General features: G+C 41.9%; 1 protein-coding gene across 5 annotated transcripts in view; it reads right to left on the bottom strand.

Annotated features, from left to right (window-relative positions):
- Positions 1 to 211: 211 nt before the first annotated feature.
- Positions 212 to 21154, bottom strand: part of ndrg4 (NDRG family member 4) — a 52414-nt gene continuing 31471 nt past the window's right edge. For 2 of the 5 annotated variants that reach the window (XM_023397303.1, XM_087171528.1), the window contains 15 exons: positions 20220 to 20258; positions 10815 to 10920; positions 7930 to 8050; positions 7480 to 7542; positions 6749 to 6809; positions 6558 to 6644; positions 6390 to 6446; positions 5998 to 6101; positions 5843 to 5899; positions 5054 to 5105; positions 3789 to 3836; positions 2857 to 2892; positions 2656 to 2707; positions 2418 to 2456; positions 212 to 376 (listed from right to left, as the gene is read on the bottom strand). In XM_023397303.1, the coding sequence (XP_023253071.1) occupies positions 222 to 376; positions 2418 to 2456; positions 2656 to 2707; positions 2857 to 2892; positions 3789 to 3836; positions 5054 to 5105; positions 5843 to 5899; positions 5998 to 6101; positions 6390 to 6446; positions 6558 to 6644; positions 6749 to 6809; positions 7480 to 7542; positions 7930 to 8050; positions 10815 to 10920; positions 20220 to 20258 (1077 nt within the window). In that variant the 3' untranslated portion in view covers positions 212 to 221. Of the gene's footprint in view, positions 377 to 2417; positions 2457 to 2655; positions 2708 to 2856; positions 2893 to 3788; positions 3837 to 5053; positions 5106 to 5842; positions 5900 to 5997; positions 6102 to 6389; positions 6447 to 6557; positions 6645 to 6748; positions 6810 to 7479; positions 7543 to 7929; positions 8051 to 10814; positions 10921 to 13415; positions 13649 to 20219; positions 20259 to 21154 lie in introns of those variants that run through there. The other 3 variants (XM_023397306.2, XM_087171529.1, XM_023397307.2) reach the window with 3 other exon arrangements.

Raw genomic sequence — 21154 nt, forward strand, 5'->3', positions numbered from 1 at the left:
GACCGAGAGAGGTGTCTTCACCTCGTTTATGAACCTTCATTCCTGTTACTGTTGTGTTCTACCCTCCATCATGTCTCGCAACTTCAGTCCTTCACCTTTTTAAACCATTTTCCTCAGAACATTCCTGCCATCTCTTCTTCGCCACCATCTCTTCCTGTCTCTCTCTCCATCATACCACCCCCTCCCTCCCTCCCTCCCTCCCTCCCCTCTGCTATGGCTCCTCAGCAGGACACCTCCATGGTGTGGGTGACTGTGCCGACTCCCTCCGTGCTGTCGGAGTGGGTGCAGGCCCGGGAGCGGGACCCGTCAATGGAGCTGGCGCTGGTCAGGGAGGCCGTCCTGGAGCGGGCCAGGCGGGTCATACTGGCGGAGGGCACTGGAAGGAAGGGGAGAAAAAAGTGGGGGAAAAAAAGAATAATTCAGTATTAGATTTTGTAAAAACCTGTGAGGTCAGCTGATGTTGGGGAGATGTGGGGAGAACATGCTAATGTGGAGAGCATCCATTTCTGTAGCTGGTGAGAAGCTGACTGACTCACAGAACAGCTGTGAGTTGTTGGGTTAATGTGTCTACACAGAGACACATTGTCAGCACCATGCTGGAGAATTTCAGGGCTCAATTTATGTTTTATAAAACTCTTTCCTGTCCTGTTGTATTAGAAATATTAATCAGACAATTCATTGCATTAGAAGAAGTGAGCGAATGGGCCTGGAGTTTATTTTGTCAGCTGCTGTTTCCAAAATCAAGAATGAACCCTGAAGCTCTGTGTATTAATCCTCAATCTGAATATGTTAATGCATTAGACTTATTAAAATCATAACAATTAATAAAAAAAAATCAGTAGGATTCATGCAAGAAAACAGCATTTACAATCCATTAATATTAATACAACTGTCCAGTGATTATTTTTGTTGGTTAGTAAATTTAACACAAGTGATGTAGTGTGTTTCCCTACAGTTGAAACGGTGTGATGAGTCACTATGAGCAGCATTGATTTCTTTTCTGGCCACACAGGGGCAGCAAACCATGATGTAAACAAAACATCTGTATACAGTATTTGCTTTTAAAGCTGCAAATGTTAGCAAACTGTCTCCTATTTACACCTCCTGCAGACACAGAGCAATATTAGCATTCATGTAGAGTTGTGTTTCTGGCCACCAGACAAAATCTCAGTCCTTTGGGATCTGTTTCGACTATCATGGGATGGCCTATAAATAACACATCACTTTTCAGGAAAAGTTTGCATGTCACGTTTATGTATTTTAAGCTTTAGGTTTTGGTCTCAGTTAGCAACCGGCTAGCTGATAACTTTGTCTGTCTGCTGTTTGGTTTTGAACAGGAAGTGTACAGCGGGTTTTTTTAATCTGAAAACATCCTCGTGCTACCGGAAGCTGTTTTATGTGATTAGTGTTTGTGGGCTGGAAAACCACAACAATCAACTAAAAGACACTAAAACACCCAACACAATAGAAATGCTGGTGATAACTGTCTTTGATGTTGCCACCTGTCACATTATAAAAAGCCATTTGATCCATCATTAATACAGAAATATTTAGTAGTGCAGCTTTAAAGGGCTGATAACCCTGACTTAATGTCATGGAATTAATGATAATAAAACTCAAGGCAACACTGAATACCTGGAATGTTTAAGCATTAAAACTTATTTTTAAATAAAAGTTGTAGTAACTTAAGGTTGTAAAATAATTATTATCTGCAGCTTTAATTAAAAAGGGAAACACTAGCTCCATCTTTAAAAGGATAATAGCTGGTTCTTGTAAAAAATATCAAGCTCTGCTTCGAGTAAAGCTGCACACTCTTTGTATGATGTGCAACAAAGCTCCCCAAGCCCAAGATAGTAATACAAAATATAAATACCTATTCAATTTTGATACACCTTTAAATGTTTCATATTGTGTGTCTTATGTGATTTAGGCTCAGCACTTTCTTCATAACCCTGAGGACAATTTAAGTTTCCTTGTGTTCAGTCAGCAGTTTAGTTTTAATTAGCCTAAGTTCTCATTTGATGACAGGAGCGCTGTTTAGTGTTCTGTTGGCAATTCTCCTTTAAAGCCCATAAACTGTTACTTTACTAATGTTGATGGTCATCTGTTATTGTTTGCTCAAAGCTAGCTGAAGGCCATGCAAAGAGCAGTATTGGAGATGCAATGGTAAAGGGATAGGGGGAGGGGAGGTCAGGGCAGTACATTTTTCCATGGGAGGAAAAATTATTTCTGAACAAAGATGAAGTTTAATGTCTATGCAATAAAAAAAAAAAAAAACAGCAAAAGTAAATATCTCATAACAGACCAAAATAGTGTATTAATAAAAAATTAAATTAAATCAACATAAATTTCAAATGCCAATGTCATCGAACAGGGCAGCAGTAAGAGGTCAGAGGTGAACGGGGAGGAGGAAATACCTGGCCCTCCACTCAACCTCCGATCCTTCACATAAGCGACTGAGAAAATAGGGCAAGGAGACAGAGGGCAAGATTAACACAACTCATATCCCTCTGCACAGAGCACATGACATCACAGTACATTCACACATAACTGCAATAACACTTCTGCTTTACAGGGAATTCATTTAAGAAACACAAACATACAAACACAATCACACCCTCACTCCCTGACTACAGCGTTGTCATGGATACTTACTGTAGCCCATTCCCTGCAGGAAATACTTGAAGGCTTCAGTCAGTTTGCCAGGCTGCAAAACAACACGTCAGAGTTTCATTCAGTTTTGATTTTGGAGCTGATGATGTTGAATGTGGATGATGATGAATTAATGGATTCCTCTATTTCATTGAATTGTATGGCAGCTTGTCGACTGTGTCATGCTGTTTGCTGGTGTGTTACCTGTGTGAGCTGGGGGAGTCCACCAGAGTCAGCCATCTGCCACGAGAGGAGAGAGCGGCGGTCAACCAAAGTGCTAACAGCTCACAACTGCATGTTCTGCTGCCGCTGCCAACTCATGCTTTATTTTATTTCATTTATTTCTTTATTGATGTTTCTAAGAGGCTGAATCTGGGATTTTCTGTCCATCTCCGACTGTAGCAAGGAGTTTATGTTAAGTTTATGCACCTCATCACTGAAATGACTTATTTGTTAGACTATGGAGACTTGTATGTGAACAACAACATTCATTATTAGTGATTTATTTTCACAGTTACCTCATGTGGAAACACTGGACAGATTCATTATTATTCAAATAAAGGTAAAATGCCCCAATAAAACTCACTCGAGATTACTCATCTACAATCACTCATCTCACAGAATGTAAAGTATTTCTAATACATTAAATAATTCAGATTATTTTTCTTTTGCCCATTGAGCAACTCTGATTACTTGTGTGATTAATTGATTATTGTCAGCTCAAGCTCAAAATATTTGCCTATCGAACATGTTTCTGTTTTACTCATCTTTTCCATTTAAACTGAGATTTTTCATTAGGGTAAACAACAAAGTGAAGTAAGATGTTTCTTTCCAACATTGCACTGAACGCTGGTTTTTACATGTGAGAGTAAATGCATTCATTTCACACCATGTTTTGTGTAAATTAAGGTTATTTGGATTATTTTGTCTGTAGTTTCTAAATGTGGTGATTTTGATTTTTTTCATAAAAATATAAGAAGCGTTCCTTTCTCATACTTCTTAAGCAGAATAAATTAGAAAAATGAGAAAAAATGAGAAAGAATCTCATCTGAGAAAGACCTATAGTCTGAACTGGATATCAAATGCACTTGTCATCTATGTTGCAGTCTCAGTAAATGTGCAGCAGCTGTTGGTACCTTGAGGAAGGTGGTGTTGGTGGGATCCAGTTTGGAGTTGCACTCCACCTTGAAGACAAAACAGAAGGTTGAACTGAATGAACACTGTCAGGACGTCGAGAGGAGCTGTGGATGTGCTGTGTGTCCGTCTATATCTGGAGACTGTTTTACTCTGTGTTCATACCAGTGACCCAGATACTGCAGTGAGCTGCAGAGATGAGTCACTACAGCAGCTGAGAGCACAGCCAGAGTGTGAAAACACACACACACACACACACACACACAGATGTGAACAGGTACACATACACACTGCATGACCATCCACACTCCTGGACACACATGTTGGAATATGTTTTGACTCTCTGCTGCATTTAGCTTTTAATCTTTCATACAGAAAATCAAATGACATATTCCACTGGCCAAACATGTTAAATATGGAGAAACATGACGTATACAACTGAAATGCATGCACTTTACTGACTGAATGTTTTCTTTAAAGTTCCTAAAACGCGCTTGTAATGAACGAGTCATAGGATATGCACGTATGTAAAATATGTGCATCTCTGAACATATGAATGATAGATGCTAGAAGGATGTATCATGTAAAGAGCAAACACAGCAGCCTCCACTCCTCATATTGGTGCATATGAAATATTAACATGACCTCCATCTGTCACTTCCAATACAACGCCCTCTGTTTACATCCCCCTCCAGCCCTCTCTCACTTTCCATCCCTCTCTTTTTCTGTCTTTCCAAGAGGTTTCTAACAACATCTCCTCCACCCTCCCTCCACACCTCTGTCCTGCCCCACATTAACTGGTGCAGAAGCATAAACATCTGGGCCACTTCAAACTAGGAAACACCAGAGACAGAGCGTGGCCAACGGGCCCCTGGAGAATACACACACACACACACACACACAAACACAGATACACACACACACTTTAGCATCTACCAAAGGCACGTCTCACGCACACGGACAGATGGACAGACACACACACAGTCCCTGGGGGTGCAGCAGGACTGTGGAGAGAGTGAACCAGGTCTCTGCTGGCTGACTTGTCTCTGTTTTCCTGAATGAGGACAAACAGTTACTAAGTGGATTTACAAGCCAAGTACAAAAGACTGAAGGGGGGGGGGGGGCCTCACTGCACAGAGCTTCACATAGACTAATATTTGTCCCTCTAAGGAGGGAGTCGTCTCTGCTGGTGAACTGAAGGAGCTAAGGGTTCAGATGCAGAGAGCTGTTTGAAGGCACAAAGAGAGAAGAGAGATGATGGACTCACTACTCCTTCCTCAGCAGGAGCGTTGTCTCCTACAACCAGCATGGCAGGACACCTGCAGGAAAACAGCATCCATGTTAATTACTTCTACTGGCAGATGGAGGATAATATCATTTTGAATATATTCATATATATATTTTTATATATATTTATAATTTTAGAGCTTTTCTTACTATTTTCATTACTGATAGGATTGTTTTGTCTATCAAATGTCACGGCAGATAGAAAAATGCAAAGTACATTTTTCTTTAAATGATGTCTTCAATGTTTTTTAACATAGAGACCCAGTAGTCTCCCAGGTGATGTAAAGACCTGACTGTATTCTATTCTATTAAATTCTATTAAAACCGACCCAGAAATGAAAAATGAAACGATTGAAGCTGCAGATTGTGTTTCCAGTTTTCTCAACAGTGTAACCTTGTGCTCCTGCCGACTGCTGCTGGATCACATGACACAATTTTAAGCTTAGATGATTTAATGTTTCTGGGTGACATGCACTTTGGGAGTTGTAGTTTTTATTGCGCATAAGCTTGTACCTTTGACTTTTTTTATCTAAAGAACCATTTCATTTATAATGCAGTTTTTAATCATTTTCGCTGTTGATTGAATGGAGAGAGTTTCATGCTGATCTAAGCTGTAGAGGTGAGTCATGTAAGATTTTCTACAGGGAAGATGAATGACTTTCACCTCCCACTTTGCAACTCTGTATAATGTGAACCTCAGTTATTATCCTGCTAGAATCAACTGGATTATATTCACCACTGTATCATGAAACTGTGTCTGTAAACTCACTTCAGGGTTTTGGCGTTGAGCACCGTCCCACTGCGGTTCATCTCCAGGTCCCTGCGACTGCAAGAGTAGAGACAGAGTGAATGATGCGTGTGTGACTATGTGTGACTGTGTGTGTGTGTGTGTGTGTGTGTGTGTGTGTGTTTGCATCTGCCCACCTGTTGTACATGTTCCAGAAGAGCTGCAGGTTGAACTGGTTGACAGTGTTGTTGATCTGTTGTCGGTAGCTCTGCACCAGCTCTGTGTTGTTCATCAGCTCCTCCTGCACACACACACACACACACACACACACACACACACACACACACACACACACACACACACACGATACCAGGATGATTTATAAGTTGAAGGGTGAAGAAAGATTTGTGATGTTCAGATGAGAATGTAGAAATAATTTCATAAAAATATTGTTTTCCATGATGTTTTTTAGATTATTACCAAATATACATGTAACAGATATTCCTGTAAACATAGTTTCTGATTTGAGAACAAGGAATGTCAGTTTTCCTGTCTTGTATTTACTATAATTCCCGCCCACTGAGCATACCTGGCTGAAAAGATGTGGCAGCACGATATCTGGCATAGTGCTGGTCAGACCTGACAGCTGGGGAGGAAGACAGGGAGATGATTATTGTGAGAAAACAGAAAACAGGTCTGGGTCTGACAGTTTGTATGTATCCGCTCAAAACACCAGAATACAGTAAAGGTCAAGCACCTTGGTGGCGGCCCAGTCAATCCATCCTTTGCCGTTGGGGTCGATGTTGAGCAGAACCAAACCCTCCACCAGGTCAGGGAAGATCAGCTGAGAGCGGCAGACACAGAAAACTGATTTCAGACCAGGCTCAGTGTGAGCAGGTAATCTGATTACATCACAGTACAGAGCAGGAGAATCGTGACTTGACCTACAGCAAACTTGGCCAGAATGTAAGCTCCAGCTCCAACCCCGATCCCAACGATGCTCTTGAATCTGAAAACATCATCGATCCATTAGATGCTGTGTTTTCAAACTCAAGGATAAACTGTTGTAAATGGTTCATCTGCATTGATACAAGGTGGATACAAGTATTCTGACGGCGTGCTGAGGCAGTCTGGACAATCTATACCACGTTACAGAAAAGTCCTGCTGGCAGCACAGACTGAAACTCACAGCTGTGGCTGGTACTTTATCTAAAACTAAGAAACTTTTTTCTTTGTTTTCTAATCGAAAATCTACAGAAAGTGTTCAGGAATAAAAGAGGTTGGTCTGTGTTTAATACTTTAATGAGAACTTGAATTTTATATATTTACATATCAAGTGTTGATGTGTTTTGTTTTATTTTGCACAGCAGAGCTTCATTTTGTCTGTTTTATCTTGTTAATGTGAACATTTCTGATCTATTAAAAATATCTAAGTCTCTATGTAAGTAGGAAACTGAGGAACTGAGTAAATGCTGATTATTTTTTGTAGCACAGACGGAACAGATCTGTCAGACAGCAGGGACAATAGATAGTCTTCACAGGAACAGAAGAATATCTTGTCTTGGCCAGTGTGCAGAGTAACAAAGAGCATGTGATGTCCCTGCAGATGGCTGCTACTGAAACACTGGCTCTGTTGTAATTAATGTGGAAGGTGTCGTTTGAAAGCACAGAGCACCGACCCAAAGTGCTGCACCACAGTGGGCAGCATCCCGGCCAGCTGGTCCATGGTAGGGTACTGGTACCTGTGGAGAGAGAGAGAGAGAGAGAGAGAGAGAGAGAGAGAGAGACAGAGGACATGACTCCTTCAGACCTGCTGTGAGCAATGATGTGTTTTCACCTCATAATCATGATGCAGTCAAACACTTTGAACTGCGTAAATGGAGGTAATAACGTTAACTGCAGCGTTATCTATTCATCAATAGTCTAATCCCCTGACGACCGGACAATTAACACATTAAATAATAAATTATCATCCATTCATTAGTGCCTTTTATCAAATATATCCCTGGATAAGTGTGTGTGTGTGTGTGTGTGTGTGTGTGTGTGTGTCTGTGTGTGTGTGTGTGTGTGTGTGTGTGTGTGTGTGTGTGTGTGTGTGTGTGTGTGTGTGTGTGTGTGTGTCCACATACCCCTGTGGCATCTGAGAAGCTCCGATCTGCTGTCCCGGGGCGTCAACGTGGCAAACCACAAAGTGCTTGGTGATCTCCTGCATATCCTCATTGTTGAAGAAGGTGTTGAAGCACAGTTTGTCTGTAGCAGAGAGACGGAGGAGATTAAGTGAGGAGGGGGAGCATGAGGTGAGGAAGAAAGCAGAGGGCAGGGTGAGGAGAGGAGGGGAGGGGAGGGGAGAGGAGAGGAGAGGAGGGGAGAGGAGAGGAGAGGAGAGGAGAGGAGAAGAGGGGAGGGGAGAGGAGGGGAAAGGTGAGGAGACACCTGTGATCACATTAATAATGCACCACACACACAGAGGAGATTAAAGGTGACCATCTGTGCCAGGAAGGACGTGGCAGCGACTCCTTCCAACAAATGTGACGTGTCACACACTCACCTCCACCTTTAACACAACACTGACACTAGGAATTACTCTGTAATGCAGCATTTTAGTTAGTAGTGAGTAAGTAAAGATTGTGCTGAAGGTGGTTTGTTCTATGTTCTGTGTGTGCATGAACCACATGTTTCCAGTCTTTTTGTCAAAATGTGTTTCTTCAATCATCTGTTCATCAAGCATTAGGTTATAAATACTTGGTGTTTAGGATTACATTTTTTGCTTTCTGTCCGATTTTTTGTTTGAGCAAACAATGGGAATCATAATTGAAAAAGTCATTCAGGTAGGATTTATAAACTTTTATTCCCCATAATGTATTTCTCTCTTGTTTTGCCACCATCTTTGAAATAACGGCGGTCATTGGACTCTTTAATGAGAGACTATAACTACAGTTAAATCTCCTTTCTTGTCTTTCTTAGGAGACACATTGACTTTCAGAGCGACTCCCTGAGGATTTCTCTGTGAATGTGAAGCTCCACTTCCTGAACCACTAAACACTCACGACACTGAACTCTTCCATCGCTGGGCTGCATGTACAACAGCTCTCCTCTCGCCGTCCTCCCAGCGGCTCTGCACACGGCCCACTTTCTGCCCACGTGTGTCAAACTGGGTGAAAGCACGCAGCAACATTGTTTGCTTAAACGGACCAATTAACATGACAACTGGGTTAGAGATGAAAAAAAAAAGAAAAAGAATGGAGGAAGGTGAAGAAGAAGGTGACCGCTAAATCTTCGCCTCAGCGCTGGAGCCTGTCTGTGAGGGTTCGACGTGGCCGAGGACAGAGGTGAAGTTTCTCCCACGTCCTCTGTGCTGAATCATCGGACAGCAGCAGTCTGCACTCCTCACTCCGTGACCTACTTTATCCCTTTACACTTCATGTCTCTCCCTCTCTCGTTAAGCCTCTCTCTCTCGTTTCCTCTTTGTTCTCCTCGTCTTCTCTTTTCCTCTGCAGTCGTACCAGCCACACTGTGACAGATGCCTCCGTCTCTTTCTTTATTTTCTCTCTTATCAGCAGCAGCTCCTGTTCTCTGACCTCTCCTCTGCTTCCTAAACCAGCCTCCATCTCTCTCTCTCTCTCTCTCTCTCTCTCGCTCTCTCACACACCTTTATAATCTCTTCTCTTTCTCACACTGTTCTCTTGTTCTCTCTACTGCTGCGTTTTGAATCGAGGAACTGGCAGATCTCTGAGCCATCTGCTGATTGGGACTCATTTTAAATGTATTTATTTGAGACAATAAACCAACCAACATTCCCTCTTTGTTTTATTCAGTGCAGCTCCTTTCCTCTCTCGCTTTCCTGCTGCATCCTACAGTAAATGACTGCACCACAATCCAGTGATTTACTGACTAAGCCTCGTGGTTGTCCTGCAGTAAAAGCAAGTTATCTATTGTAACCTTTAATCTATTATATTCTCCATCATATGTTACTGCTATGTGATTTGTATTTATTCTTTTAGTGTATTACTATTCCCTGTTCATTGTGTTTTTATATTGTATTATTTGCTCTACATGAGATGGATAATCATCTTTTAAAAAGAAGGCAGCAGGACAGGCAACACAATCCAGATATCTACAGTCACATCAGCAGCCAGCAGAGCCGCGGATCATCTCCTGGTCCATGACACGCTATCCTCAAACCCCCCCACCCCATCCCCCACCATACCCTATCCCACCTCCACTCATCGAGGCAGTGCTGCATTGCTGCTGGCCCCGCCCCGCCTCCCTCCGCAGGATGGGGATGTTTTTCTGACCTACATTTCATCGATGCCTTTTCGTTTGCCTCCTCATCTCCATCTCCTCCTTCCTTCTGTGTGCGTCACCACTCATCACACTTTCACTGCCTTTTTGGCTCAGACTCTTTCCTTTGTCTCATTGTTTTTGTTCTATTTTGATCTTTGTCATTTTCATGTTTGTCTCTACATCTCTTTCCTCTCCTCTACACATGCGTTTACATAAGCATCCCTCCCTTTATTGAATTATTCAGAATGTATGGCGTGCTGACATGTAGTCCACGTTAAGAATGACAGAGCTACAGATGATCTTAGTGCACCATTACCTATTCTTATGAGAAATCTTAAATCTATCCATGAATTCTCTCTCCTGAATTCAAAGAAGACACTTCTGTTTTTTCATAATGATATTCAATTTAACACTTGCTGAAATGATATAAACTTTAAAAAAGAACTTCATGATTACTTCCTCCTTTGTTTCTGTTAATTGTTTGTGTAGATGTGACTTTGGTGACATGGACCTCGTGTGGAGATGATAACAAGTGTTAGTGTGTGTGTGCATGTGATTGTGTGCACCAGCAGAGTGAAGGCAAGAAGGGCTGATGTGGCAGGGACGCCAATTATCACCTCTGATAAGTGCAGAGACACCTTAGAGAACAGAAACATCTTTCAGACACACACACACACACACACACACACACACACACACACACACACACACATTCTTCATGGATACTCACGGTTCAGTCCCACATCGTGGTAGGTGAGGATCGCAGGCTTGTTCCCTTTGGGTGCCCCGCGGATTACCACATGCAGCATCCCAAAAGGGGTCTCAACATCATGTTCCTGTGAAACACAGAAACACCTGGCGGTTGACACACAGTCATGTTTTTCTGTGAGAACATTTTCACCTGAACGTTCCCAGAGGAGACAGATTTGAGGAGGAGACACCCAACACACTGATCCTTAATGTCCACTGTTTCACACTGTGAGACACGAGACGTCTGAATGTCCTGAGACTCATCGTTTAACTTGATGTTTATTGAACTTCAGTCAAAGGCTCCTCGGGCATGAACAGCCAGTCTGCTCCTCATTAATCTGCAGAGGTGCAGGGTCTCAGGTGGAGACAGGACGTAGGTTGTACTGACTGAGTAAATTATTGAACATAGATTGACTTAACATGTAATAGTTCAATAGTAAATGTCATAGAGTCCCAACCTCTTCTGTAAAAATAAGAAATCAAGAATCAAGTCTCAAAAACGTCTATGTCTAAAACAGAAGGGAGGTTTGAATTCATTATTAATGAAACAAATCATTACTGGGTAGGAGAAGTGAGTGCGGTTGCATGGACGCAGAACTGACGCCTGAATGTGCAGCACGTCTGGAGTCACTCACATTTATAGCTGAGGTGAACTGGAAAAAGATCAAAATCAGCAACGAATGGATTCTTCTTCACTTCAGACCAAAAAACAGAAGTTGTGCTTTCTAATGTGAACTTGGATTTTAGAAAACTGGTAAACAAGGGACTAATCTGATCAAACCACTGATTCCTGGCCGAGGGAGATTTGTTGGATGTCTTTCTCTTTGCCTTTGTTTCCAGTCTGTCTGAATCTCTTCTACAGCTATTGAATGGTGGCAATATATATATTAAATATATATATATAAATAAAAAAACATTCACAAAGTCCTGAACATGAATTCTATGACAACTGTTTTAATATCAAAGAAAATTGGGAAATGGAAATAAGTTATACACTTCTGGATAAAATGTGTGAGGGAGCATTTGAAACAATTATTCAGGAATAAAAGTCCAACATGGAAGAGAATCTGAATGAAGGTCAAAATGAGGTATTTTACAAAAACAGTGATTCATCTGAGGTATGTTGCAGAGGTTGTAGCTTGCAGAGGATTTCACACACACACACACACACACACACACACACACACACATATATATATACATGTAATGTAGGACATTAATTTTACACGAAACTATAAACCAGGTGATAAATGAAATGATCTGTTAAGGATTTTGCTTTAAAGCCAAATATAAATCACTCTCCTGATTAAGGCTGCAACATGCAGATCATGTTTTTCCCGACTTATTAGTGGCTAGAAATGAAAGCAAACTTCTCTAATGGCTTCACACAGTTGTGTTGTGAATCCAACCCGCTCTTGTTATGACCCACATTTTGTCAGCATTCGCTGGTCAGAGCCAGACAAACTCAAAATGGAGGAAGCAGATATGTGTTACCATGAGCTGCATAATGTGGGGGGGCACACACACACACACACACACACACACACACACACACACACACAGTAGAATTCTGCCTGGTTTGGGCAGTAACTTGCAGTAAAGCCGTTATTGATGACTCTATCTACACACTCCTGTAAACCAAATGAACCCAAGACCCGACACACACTGACGTGCCATCATCACTGTCATCAGAGTACACAACAAACAAACACTGGTTATGGATGCAACCAGCTGCCAAAATCCTGCATAATCCCCCCCAGCAGCAGCAGACAGTCCTGCAGACAGCAGTTGTGCATTAATCCAGGCAGATTATCGCTCATCAACATCAGTGTTATCTCCAATCAGCACTCTAATTTGAGGCAATTACTGCATCTGGGGCCACATTCACAGTCTGTTTGTCACTGACTGGGTCCTGGTAAACATGAGGAGTCATTTGCCAAACACACGAGCACCTGATGACCTTCAGACTTCCAGGAGGAAAATGATGACAGGAATTCAATATATCTCACAGTGGCAGTAGAATTTCAGCCTTCAAAATAAAAAACTGCATCGTTTCATTTTCCTAAACACCTTGATTATTGTGATTTATTTCATGGAAGAGCAAATGTCTTGGCTGCGTCACAGAACAACGACAACAACAACAACAAAAAAAAAACAGCTGCATAAATCAAATCATCTCTCCCTGCTCTCTGCTCCTCTCTTCACACAAACACCTTCACCATCCGTTTCAAGGTTGCCAAAATGGATGATACTGCAGAAGGATTAACACTTCCTCTACACACCCATGCACACACACACACACACACAGACAGACACACAGACATGCCAGTGTGTTTATCTGCAGAGGCAAGTGCATTGGTGCATTGCACAGCATCTGTGTTTGCGTGCTTAAGTGTGTCAGTGGGACAGAATCAGAGACCCGTCGTTTGACACTGACGCTGCAGTTTCTCCATCTCAACAGAGACAGTTCGCACCGGACATTTATTCTGACATCACTGACCCCACATCCAAACACACTGACTCACTCTTTGAATAAAAATACTCAATAAACACACATGCACAGCGCACGCCACACACTCACCCCGTCCCAACACTCAGGCATGGTTCCACAGTAAATGTTCTCTCAGCCGACGAAGAGGAGGAGGAAGAGGAGGGTGCAGACAGGAAGACGAGCAGCCAGGCCTCTCCTGTTTTATGGGACTAGGTCCTGGTGAGCACTCGCTGTCGGATGCAGAGTTGGATAGTAGATGCCGCAGGCTGCTGCAGTGTCTTTGTACGCTCGGCACTACACTCACACCCGGTGTGTCAGGCTCAGAGCTGTTTCCCTCCTCCTTCTCCCCCTCCCATCTCCTCACACTTTATAGGCGCCAGAGACAGGGGGTGGGGTGGGCTGCAGATGACTGGCTCACAGTTTTGCCTCCCCTTCAGGATTGGTCTGATGGTTTGTCAGTCTTTACTTTGAAGGTGCTCTCTCTCTCTCTCTCTCTCTCTCTCTCCCTCTCCTCTCTCTCTCATCAGCACCACTGCTGTAGTTTTCTCATTCTGACCGTCAGCATCCTTGTTATGTTACAAACGAACAAAACTGTTGCTGTTTTTTAAATGAGGCCAAATCTTGACCAGTGAAAGACATTAGGAGAGCTCTGCTATAAGTCTGCAAGAATCAGAACGATAATTAACAATACGTCGTCATGCCTTGACAGAGCTCAGCTGCCAGGCTTCCATCCAGAACTAATAGGCATGAACCAGCACACTGGGGTCCCACTGGGTTTTAAAACAATAAGATTTTGCAGTATGATCAACTCATTTCAGCAGAATCACTGGGATCTGTAGATGTTTGTGCAAATGCTTCATGACAAGTTCAATTCTGATGAATTTTGACATGGAAATTGGCATAAGTGTTCAAATGCAAGCTGTCTTGACAATACTGGCCTTAAGGAACAAAGAGTTTGTGTCTGGAAGAAAATAAACTGCACTGTATTTACTGTCTGTCACTCATTATTACACTACAAGTCATTGTAAGTGGTAAAATTGTAAATGTGTGAAAATTCAGTTATTTTTTTGATTCTGCTGAAGAAGGCAGCAACACTGAAGTGTTTAGATGTGGTTATTTCATATTGCTGACATTAAGCAGTGAGCTGTCCTTAACATGCTCCTGTTGTAAGAAAGATACTGATGACATTATTTAAACTGACAGATGTGAAAAGGTAATTGTGTTGTTTACTATGTGCACCGTCCTCTTGGTTGTTGTTTTGGGTCATGCCAAGGAGCAGAGCCACTTTACTGCAAAGAGATTTGCTCCTGGATCTCTCCATAAAGTTCCCAGATTCAGCCAGAATAAGCCTCAGCTCAAACACAACTATCCCTGATCTGTGAGAGTGATGAGTTCAGGGTTTGCAGTGGTGCACTGACTCTGTTCCAGTTTTTTTTCTATTTTTTTTTTTATACACATTCCCTCAAGACTCTCATCACTATATGACAAACAGCAGAACCAGAGAGGACCTTCTCTACTTTCTGAGGAAAACCGTGACACAGGATCACCTGAATGATGTCCTCCACTGAGAAGATACTGATTGGAAACATTCCTGACTTCAACACTTGGGTGAAAGGTTTGTCAATCAGAGGGAGACAGGGCCAAATTCCTGTAGATGTCCGACACACACACGCACGCACACACGCGCGCATACGTTCCCTTAACCCCCAGTGTGTTTGCTAATACTACTGTATATGTTTGTGAACCAGACTCAGCCTGTGATGTAAGGCTAATGGTATCTGAGCACACTGGAGCTGCAACTAATGATTTATATAATCTATTCATGTGCTGATTAGAGGATGTCACTTCAATACTTTCTTTTACAAAGCAGTGTTATGCTGACATGAGTGTTAGACAGAAACTGACTGAACGAGAAACAAACAGCCCCACCTAGAATATTCTGCACCAGCCGCCACTGTTATTGCAGAGTGAAGTGGTGAGAGAGTGAGCAGAGGAGATACAGGGACAACGCTCCAGAGGGAGGAAGCTGTTGTATCTTATTAGCTGTGTGCCACCATTCACTGTTATTTAAGCTTTTACCTGTCAGAGTCCAAACTGCTCCACAAAAGAGGAATGGTTTTCTGACAGGTTTGAGACGGGAGATGACGGCATAAATATATCTTCTGAAAAACTGTATGAGCCCGTCGTCCCATTAGCAACTGAACTAACGAGTTTCCTAAATGACAGTAAACAACAGTAAGCGTAGAAGACTTTTTCTCTTCTGGAGTTCTGGCAGCTACGGTAGTTACCAAGCTTCTTTCTCTTACTGTGTTGACGTTAATTAGCATGAGTATAATTCCACAATGAACTTGCTAGCTAATAAATGTTTTTAATCCTTTTGCAAACTGCAAGATTGCCAAATTGCTGATTTCCCAAATTTCTCTCATTTGTAAGTATATCTTCACAAATAAGTGGAGGTTCATAGAAGACTGAGAGGTGTACGTGCATATTCACATGACTGTAATGGTGTCTCAGTGACTATCTTGCTGACCAGAGTGCACACACACTTTTACTAGAACACACACACTCCCTCTCCTTGCTTTCTTTGTCATGCAGCAGCTCAACCCCTTTGTCCCGTCTCTAACCCGATCGCTCCCCCTTTTCACTCCCCCATCCCCTCTTTTCTCTGTCCATCTATTCCCCCTTTCCTGTGCTGACTCAGCTCGAAGCAGCACGCTTTGTTTTCCCTTCCCCTCTCTTTCTCACTTTGCCCCCTTTTCCTTCACAGACTCTCTCCCTGCATCACTCTGCTTTAAACACACATCTCATTTGACAAAGAGTGGGAGTTTTCATTCATACCAAAATGAAAAACAGTTTTCATTTTTTTCTTACTGCAGGCAGTGATGTAGCCTCGTGTATGTTAGTACTCTCCCCATCCATCCATCTATGATCCAGTAAATACTTAGATATCTTAGGTATCCCATACCGTATGTACGCACCAAATAATTAAGTCAAGTTACTAATACATCATGTGGAAGTGTGTTGACTGAGTGTTTCTGCAGTCAGAGCTGAGGCAGGGAGTATGTTGAAAAACAGCCTCGGTTGTCGAGACACATCGGCTGCGATCATGTGTATCTATTGCATTAATGAGCTCCGTAATTATACAACTTATTGCAGTAATTACAGTAATTACCAGATATTGACATACATCTTCCTGTAAAATGAACCATTTGATTAAGCACTGATATGTCATAATTGTTTACAGAAAATATGATTTCCCTCATTTAAATGCAAATTCCTTAAATTGCATACGGGGAACCTTGGAGACCCCTCAGGCACAGATCTTTTCTGCTGCAGTGAAGGCTTCCAAGAGCACAGTGGCCTCCATAAGTCTTTACTGGAAGAACAACCAGCAACTTCCAAGACTCTTCCTGAAGCTGGTCACCCAGGCAAGCTGAGCGATCTGGGGAGAAGGGCTTTGGTAAGAGAGGTGAGCAAGAACGCGATGGTCACTCTGACTGAGCTCCAGAGATCCTTTGTGGATATGGGAGAAACTTCCACGAGGTTAATCATCACTGCAGCACTCCACTGATCTGGAGTGGCCAGACTGAAGCCTCTCCTCAGTGACAGACCAACATCAAAATGTTCCTCTCCTGAACTATGAAAAACAACATTCTCTGCTCTGATGAAACCAAGATTGAACTGTTTGGCCTCAGTCTAAGTCATGTGTGGAGGGAACCAGTCACTGCTCATCACCAAACCAATACCATCCCAAAGGTGAAGCGTGGTGGTGGCAGCATCATGCTGTGAGGGTGTTTTTAGCAGCAGGGACAGGGAGACTGGTCAGGCTTGAAGGATACCTGAACGCAGCAAAGAACAGCGATATCCTTAATGAAAACCGGATCCAGATTGCTCAAGATCTCAGACTGGTCCAAAGGTTCACCTTCCCACAGGACAATGAGCCTATAAGCACGCAGCAAAGACAACGCAGGAGTGGCTTAGAGACAACTCTAGGAATGTCCTTGAGTGGCCCAGTGTGAGAGGATCTGCAGATGAACGGCAGAAAACCCCTAACTCTGAATGCTCATGTCAGTGTGGTATTGCAGTTTGCAGTAGGAGACTGATGTAGACTGATGAGGGAAAAAATATTTTGAATAATTTTAGCATAAGGCTGCAACAAAATGTGAAAAAAGTGAAGGGGTCTGAAGACTTTCTGAATGCATTGTAGATTCTCCACTCAGTGAACCTGGGTAACACATGTAACCCTCCATTCTCTATTGCCATATATTATTACATATGATATTGCCATATCTACCATACATCTCTGTTACCATATATGTACCATATAAGAGGATATATTATTATCACATATATATACATATATACCCTAATCCTAACCCTAACCCCTCCTCTGGATATATGAAGATATAAGTTTATAACATATATGAAATACCCACAGTACAATTTTTAATATATGTACATATACTAAAAATATCTATATGATGATTTTTTTTATATGGTATAACATCTTGCAACCATATATGTTTACAATATATATTTAATTTATTATATATATGTATATATATATGTATGTATGTATGTGTGTATATATATATACATATATATATATATATATATATATATAATTATTTAGTTTATTTAAACAACAGACATAAAAATTCTATATGTTTATATATGTTTTGTTATATGTTTTATTAATTTCTCATTAATTTGAAACATGTCTGGGGAAGTGGTCTAACAGTAACATACTTTGGGATGGATATTTATGTTACGTATGTCTACAATATAAGCATACATACATAAACATATATATTTGTATGGCCTACACATATATCAATACATGGAAATTGCTCCAATTTGTAATAGGTTAGGTAATCGATCATTTTTACATTCATGTTTTAATTTTATATGTACATACATGTAAATTTCATATGAAAATTCAGTTTATGTACATATATTATTTGTTTATGGGGGAGCATAAAATAACTGGTAGTCCAAGACAGTTTGTTTTATAACAGATGAACAGCTGGTCTGTTGTCCTGTGGGCATGTTCTACACTGTTGATGTGGAACAACAGTGTCTCTCGACTCAAGCCTGCTTCACCTTCCTGAGGAGAGTGGAAAAGGTGCACCTCGCTCAACAGATGGCGTGGATATCCGACAAGATGTTAGGGTTGGTGCAGGGTTTGGCCGTAGCACCACCACAGCTCAAAGCAACCATATGAGCACCTCTGAGAAACTATGCAATACGGTTGCAGCAACCCTCTGCCAGTTTCTGAGGCCCAACACAAAGGCTACCATTTACCCTAAAAGCTAAGGGAGACTTTCACACCTTGAACATTTCCTGAAGGAACTGGGGCTCCAACCTCATGGTTAGAAAGACCCCATGCAAAGGTGACAGCTGTATTTTTGTTGTTTTTCTCTCTATGTGCCTGAGGTAGGATCGTCCCTACCTATAGAAAAAAAGTGGGGACAGTAAGCTGGTGGGCTGGAGGTGAAAAGATTGGCTATGGCCTTACCAAATTCCTGTGGACACGGCCTTACATGGTAAGAAGATAATGCTGATGTCAACACACATACTAAACCATATACTGCTCAGTACCAAGATACACTAACGTGATTGCGGGACCATGGAAATCAAGGACTCAAGGAGGCTACTTAAAGAGTGTCCACTTGACTTTTAATTCCTCACAGCTTTTACTGACAATGCATTCTGCTGAGTTGTTCACAACTTGTTTAACGAACAAATCTTCCGGACCAAAAGGTGAGCTGTGTAGACACTTGATCCAAAGCGACTTACAAGTGAGGGGAATGACTAAATCTTCAGTGCAAAAGGCGAACTTGGCATAAGTACTAGGGACTAAGTACTACATCTATTCAACAAGTGCAGGAGATCAGGTAAAGAAGGTCATGGAAAGTGCACAGTGAGTACTAGTTAGACATGTTGTGGAGTTAGAGGTGTTAGGAGTGGAGGTGCTCCCAGAAGAGATGAGTCTTCAAGATAGAGAGATGACCCTGCTCTGATAGCCTTCAGTAGCTTGTTCCACCATCAGGGAACCACACACCAGAACAGTCTGGACTGAGACCGTCTTTTGTGCAGGGATTTCAATGCCAGACAATGTTCCTTGGAGGAACACAGTGAGACGGAGCGTTAGTCTGTATGATTGAATTCAAGTAGATGGGTGACTTGAATTTGGCGACATGGGTAGCCAGTGCAGTTCGGGGAGTGACATGTAGCCTTTCAGGCTGATTGAAGACCGGAGGCTGCCCCATTCTGGACCATCTGCAAGGGGTTCACTGTGCACGAAGGGCATTGCAGTAATCCAGGTGAGAGATAACCATGGTCTGGGGTAAGAGCTGGGTGGCTTACTGAGTCAGGCGGAGTCTGATTTTTCTTATGTTGTATAGCGGCACGACCGGGAGACAGATGCAACATGGTCAGAGAAGGAGAGGTGGTCATCATACATGACACCCAGGTTTCTCACGACCATGGTTGGGGAAAGAGATGAAGAGGAGATTATGATGCTGATATCGTTCACAAACGCCAGAAAGAAAGATATAAATCTTTTTCAGCATTATGTTAGTGTCATAGTCGAGGTAACACTTCCACCTTCAAGTACTAACTGTATTATCATCTTTCTTATATTTAGCCTTGTGAAATTAAAGATGTCTCCCACCCTACTCTTTTTCTCTCCTCTGTTGACTCAGGCAAGCTTCACTTTTTAAATGAGCAAGTACAAAGAGGAGACAGACAGAGAGGAGATGAAGGATCACAGACAGCGAGAACAGAGGAGAAGAGATGTGATGATGAGAAAAGGTAACAGACAGGAGGGAGGCTCAGTCTCTACACAACATCAGCGCGCACGCACACACACACACACTCACACACACATACCTTCCAGTCGCCCGCTGGCATCAGCTGTTCACAGCTTTCCTGCACAAAGAGACAAGCAGAGGTAGAAGACAAAGAAAGAAGTTAAAATAAATAGGAGGTAAGTAGTCTGAGCTTGCACACAGAGGCATTCTTCTCTGCTGCAGCTGAACGACACTAGACTCACAGAAGAGCAGCCCAAGCTGTACAGTATAGGTCCAAACCACACACAAAACACCCAGAAGCACATTAGTAGTATATCAACTTCAACTGTCTCCAAACACACACAGACATGTATGTTATATAGAACATTTTGCACCAATTGCTCAATTCATAGGCACCAAAATTCAAATTTGAAAGATATTGCAAGTCAAATAGTTCTGTTTGCATTTCAGCTTCTTTAAAGTGGCACTCCATCAATTCAGTATGGCACTGGATTAACCTTCCTACTGTGTTAGGGTCAACTTTGACCCTTTTTCAAGTTTAGATGTGTGATATCTTCAATTTTTTCTGATCAAAACAAGATTATATTTTCATTTCTTTTTTCTAAATGCCTATATAAATAAAAAAGTTCCATCTGTGCTGTTTAACAATTACAGCAAAACAAAAATAAAATCCTATAATAACAGTGTAATAATACTTAAAATTCTGTTTCATGCCAGGAAAACGTATTATTGAGTTTGATTGAGTGTCACACAGCAAACTTGCTCCTATAAGAGATGTTTGGGACGAATGTCCACTGGCCTATATTCCAGGGCCTGAGGTCACAGTAAATGAATGGCTGGTCCCATTATAGAATTCGCTGTCCATTTAGACAGCACATTCATTATTCAGTATGGCCTCAAAATCTGACCAGTTTGTGATGCAAGGAACAGCCATATATGAAAATATATACGGGTATACCTCTTTCAAAGTAAACTATATGTGGTCAATTTCAACCAATAACAAAGCTGATGTAA

Source organism: Seriola lalandi, unplaced genomic scaffold, assembly GCF_002814215.2.
Source record: "Seriola lalandi dorsalis isolate HSWRI2012SDOR001 ecotype SW California unplaced genomic scaffold, Sedor1 jcf7180002055008, whole genome shotgun sequence".
Lineage (NCBI taxonomy): Eukaryota > Metazoa > Chordata > Actinopteri > Carangiformes > Carangidae > Seriola > Seriola lalandi.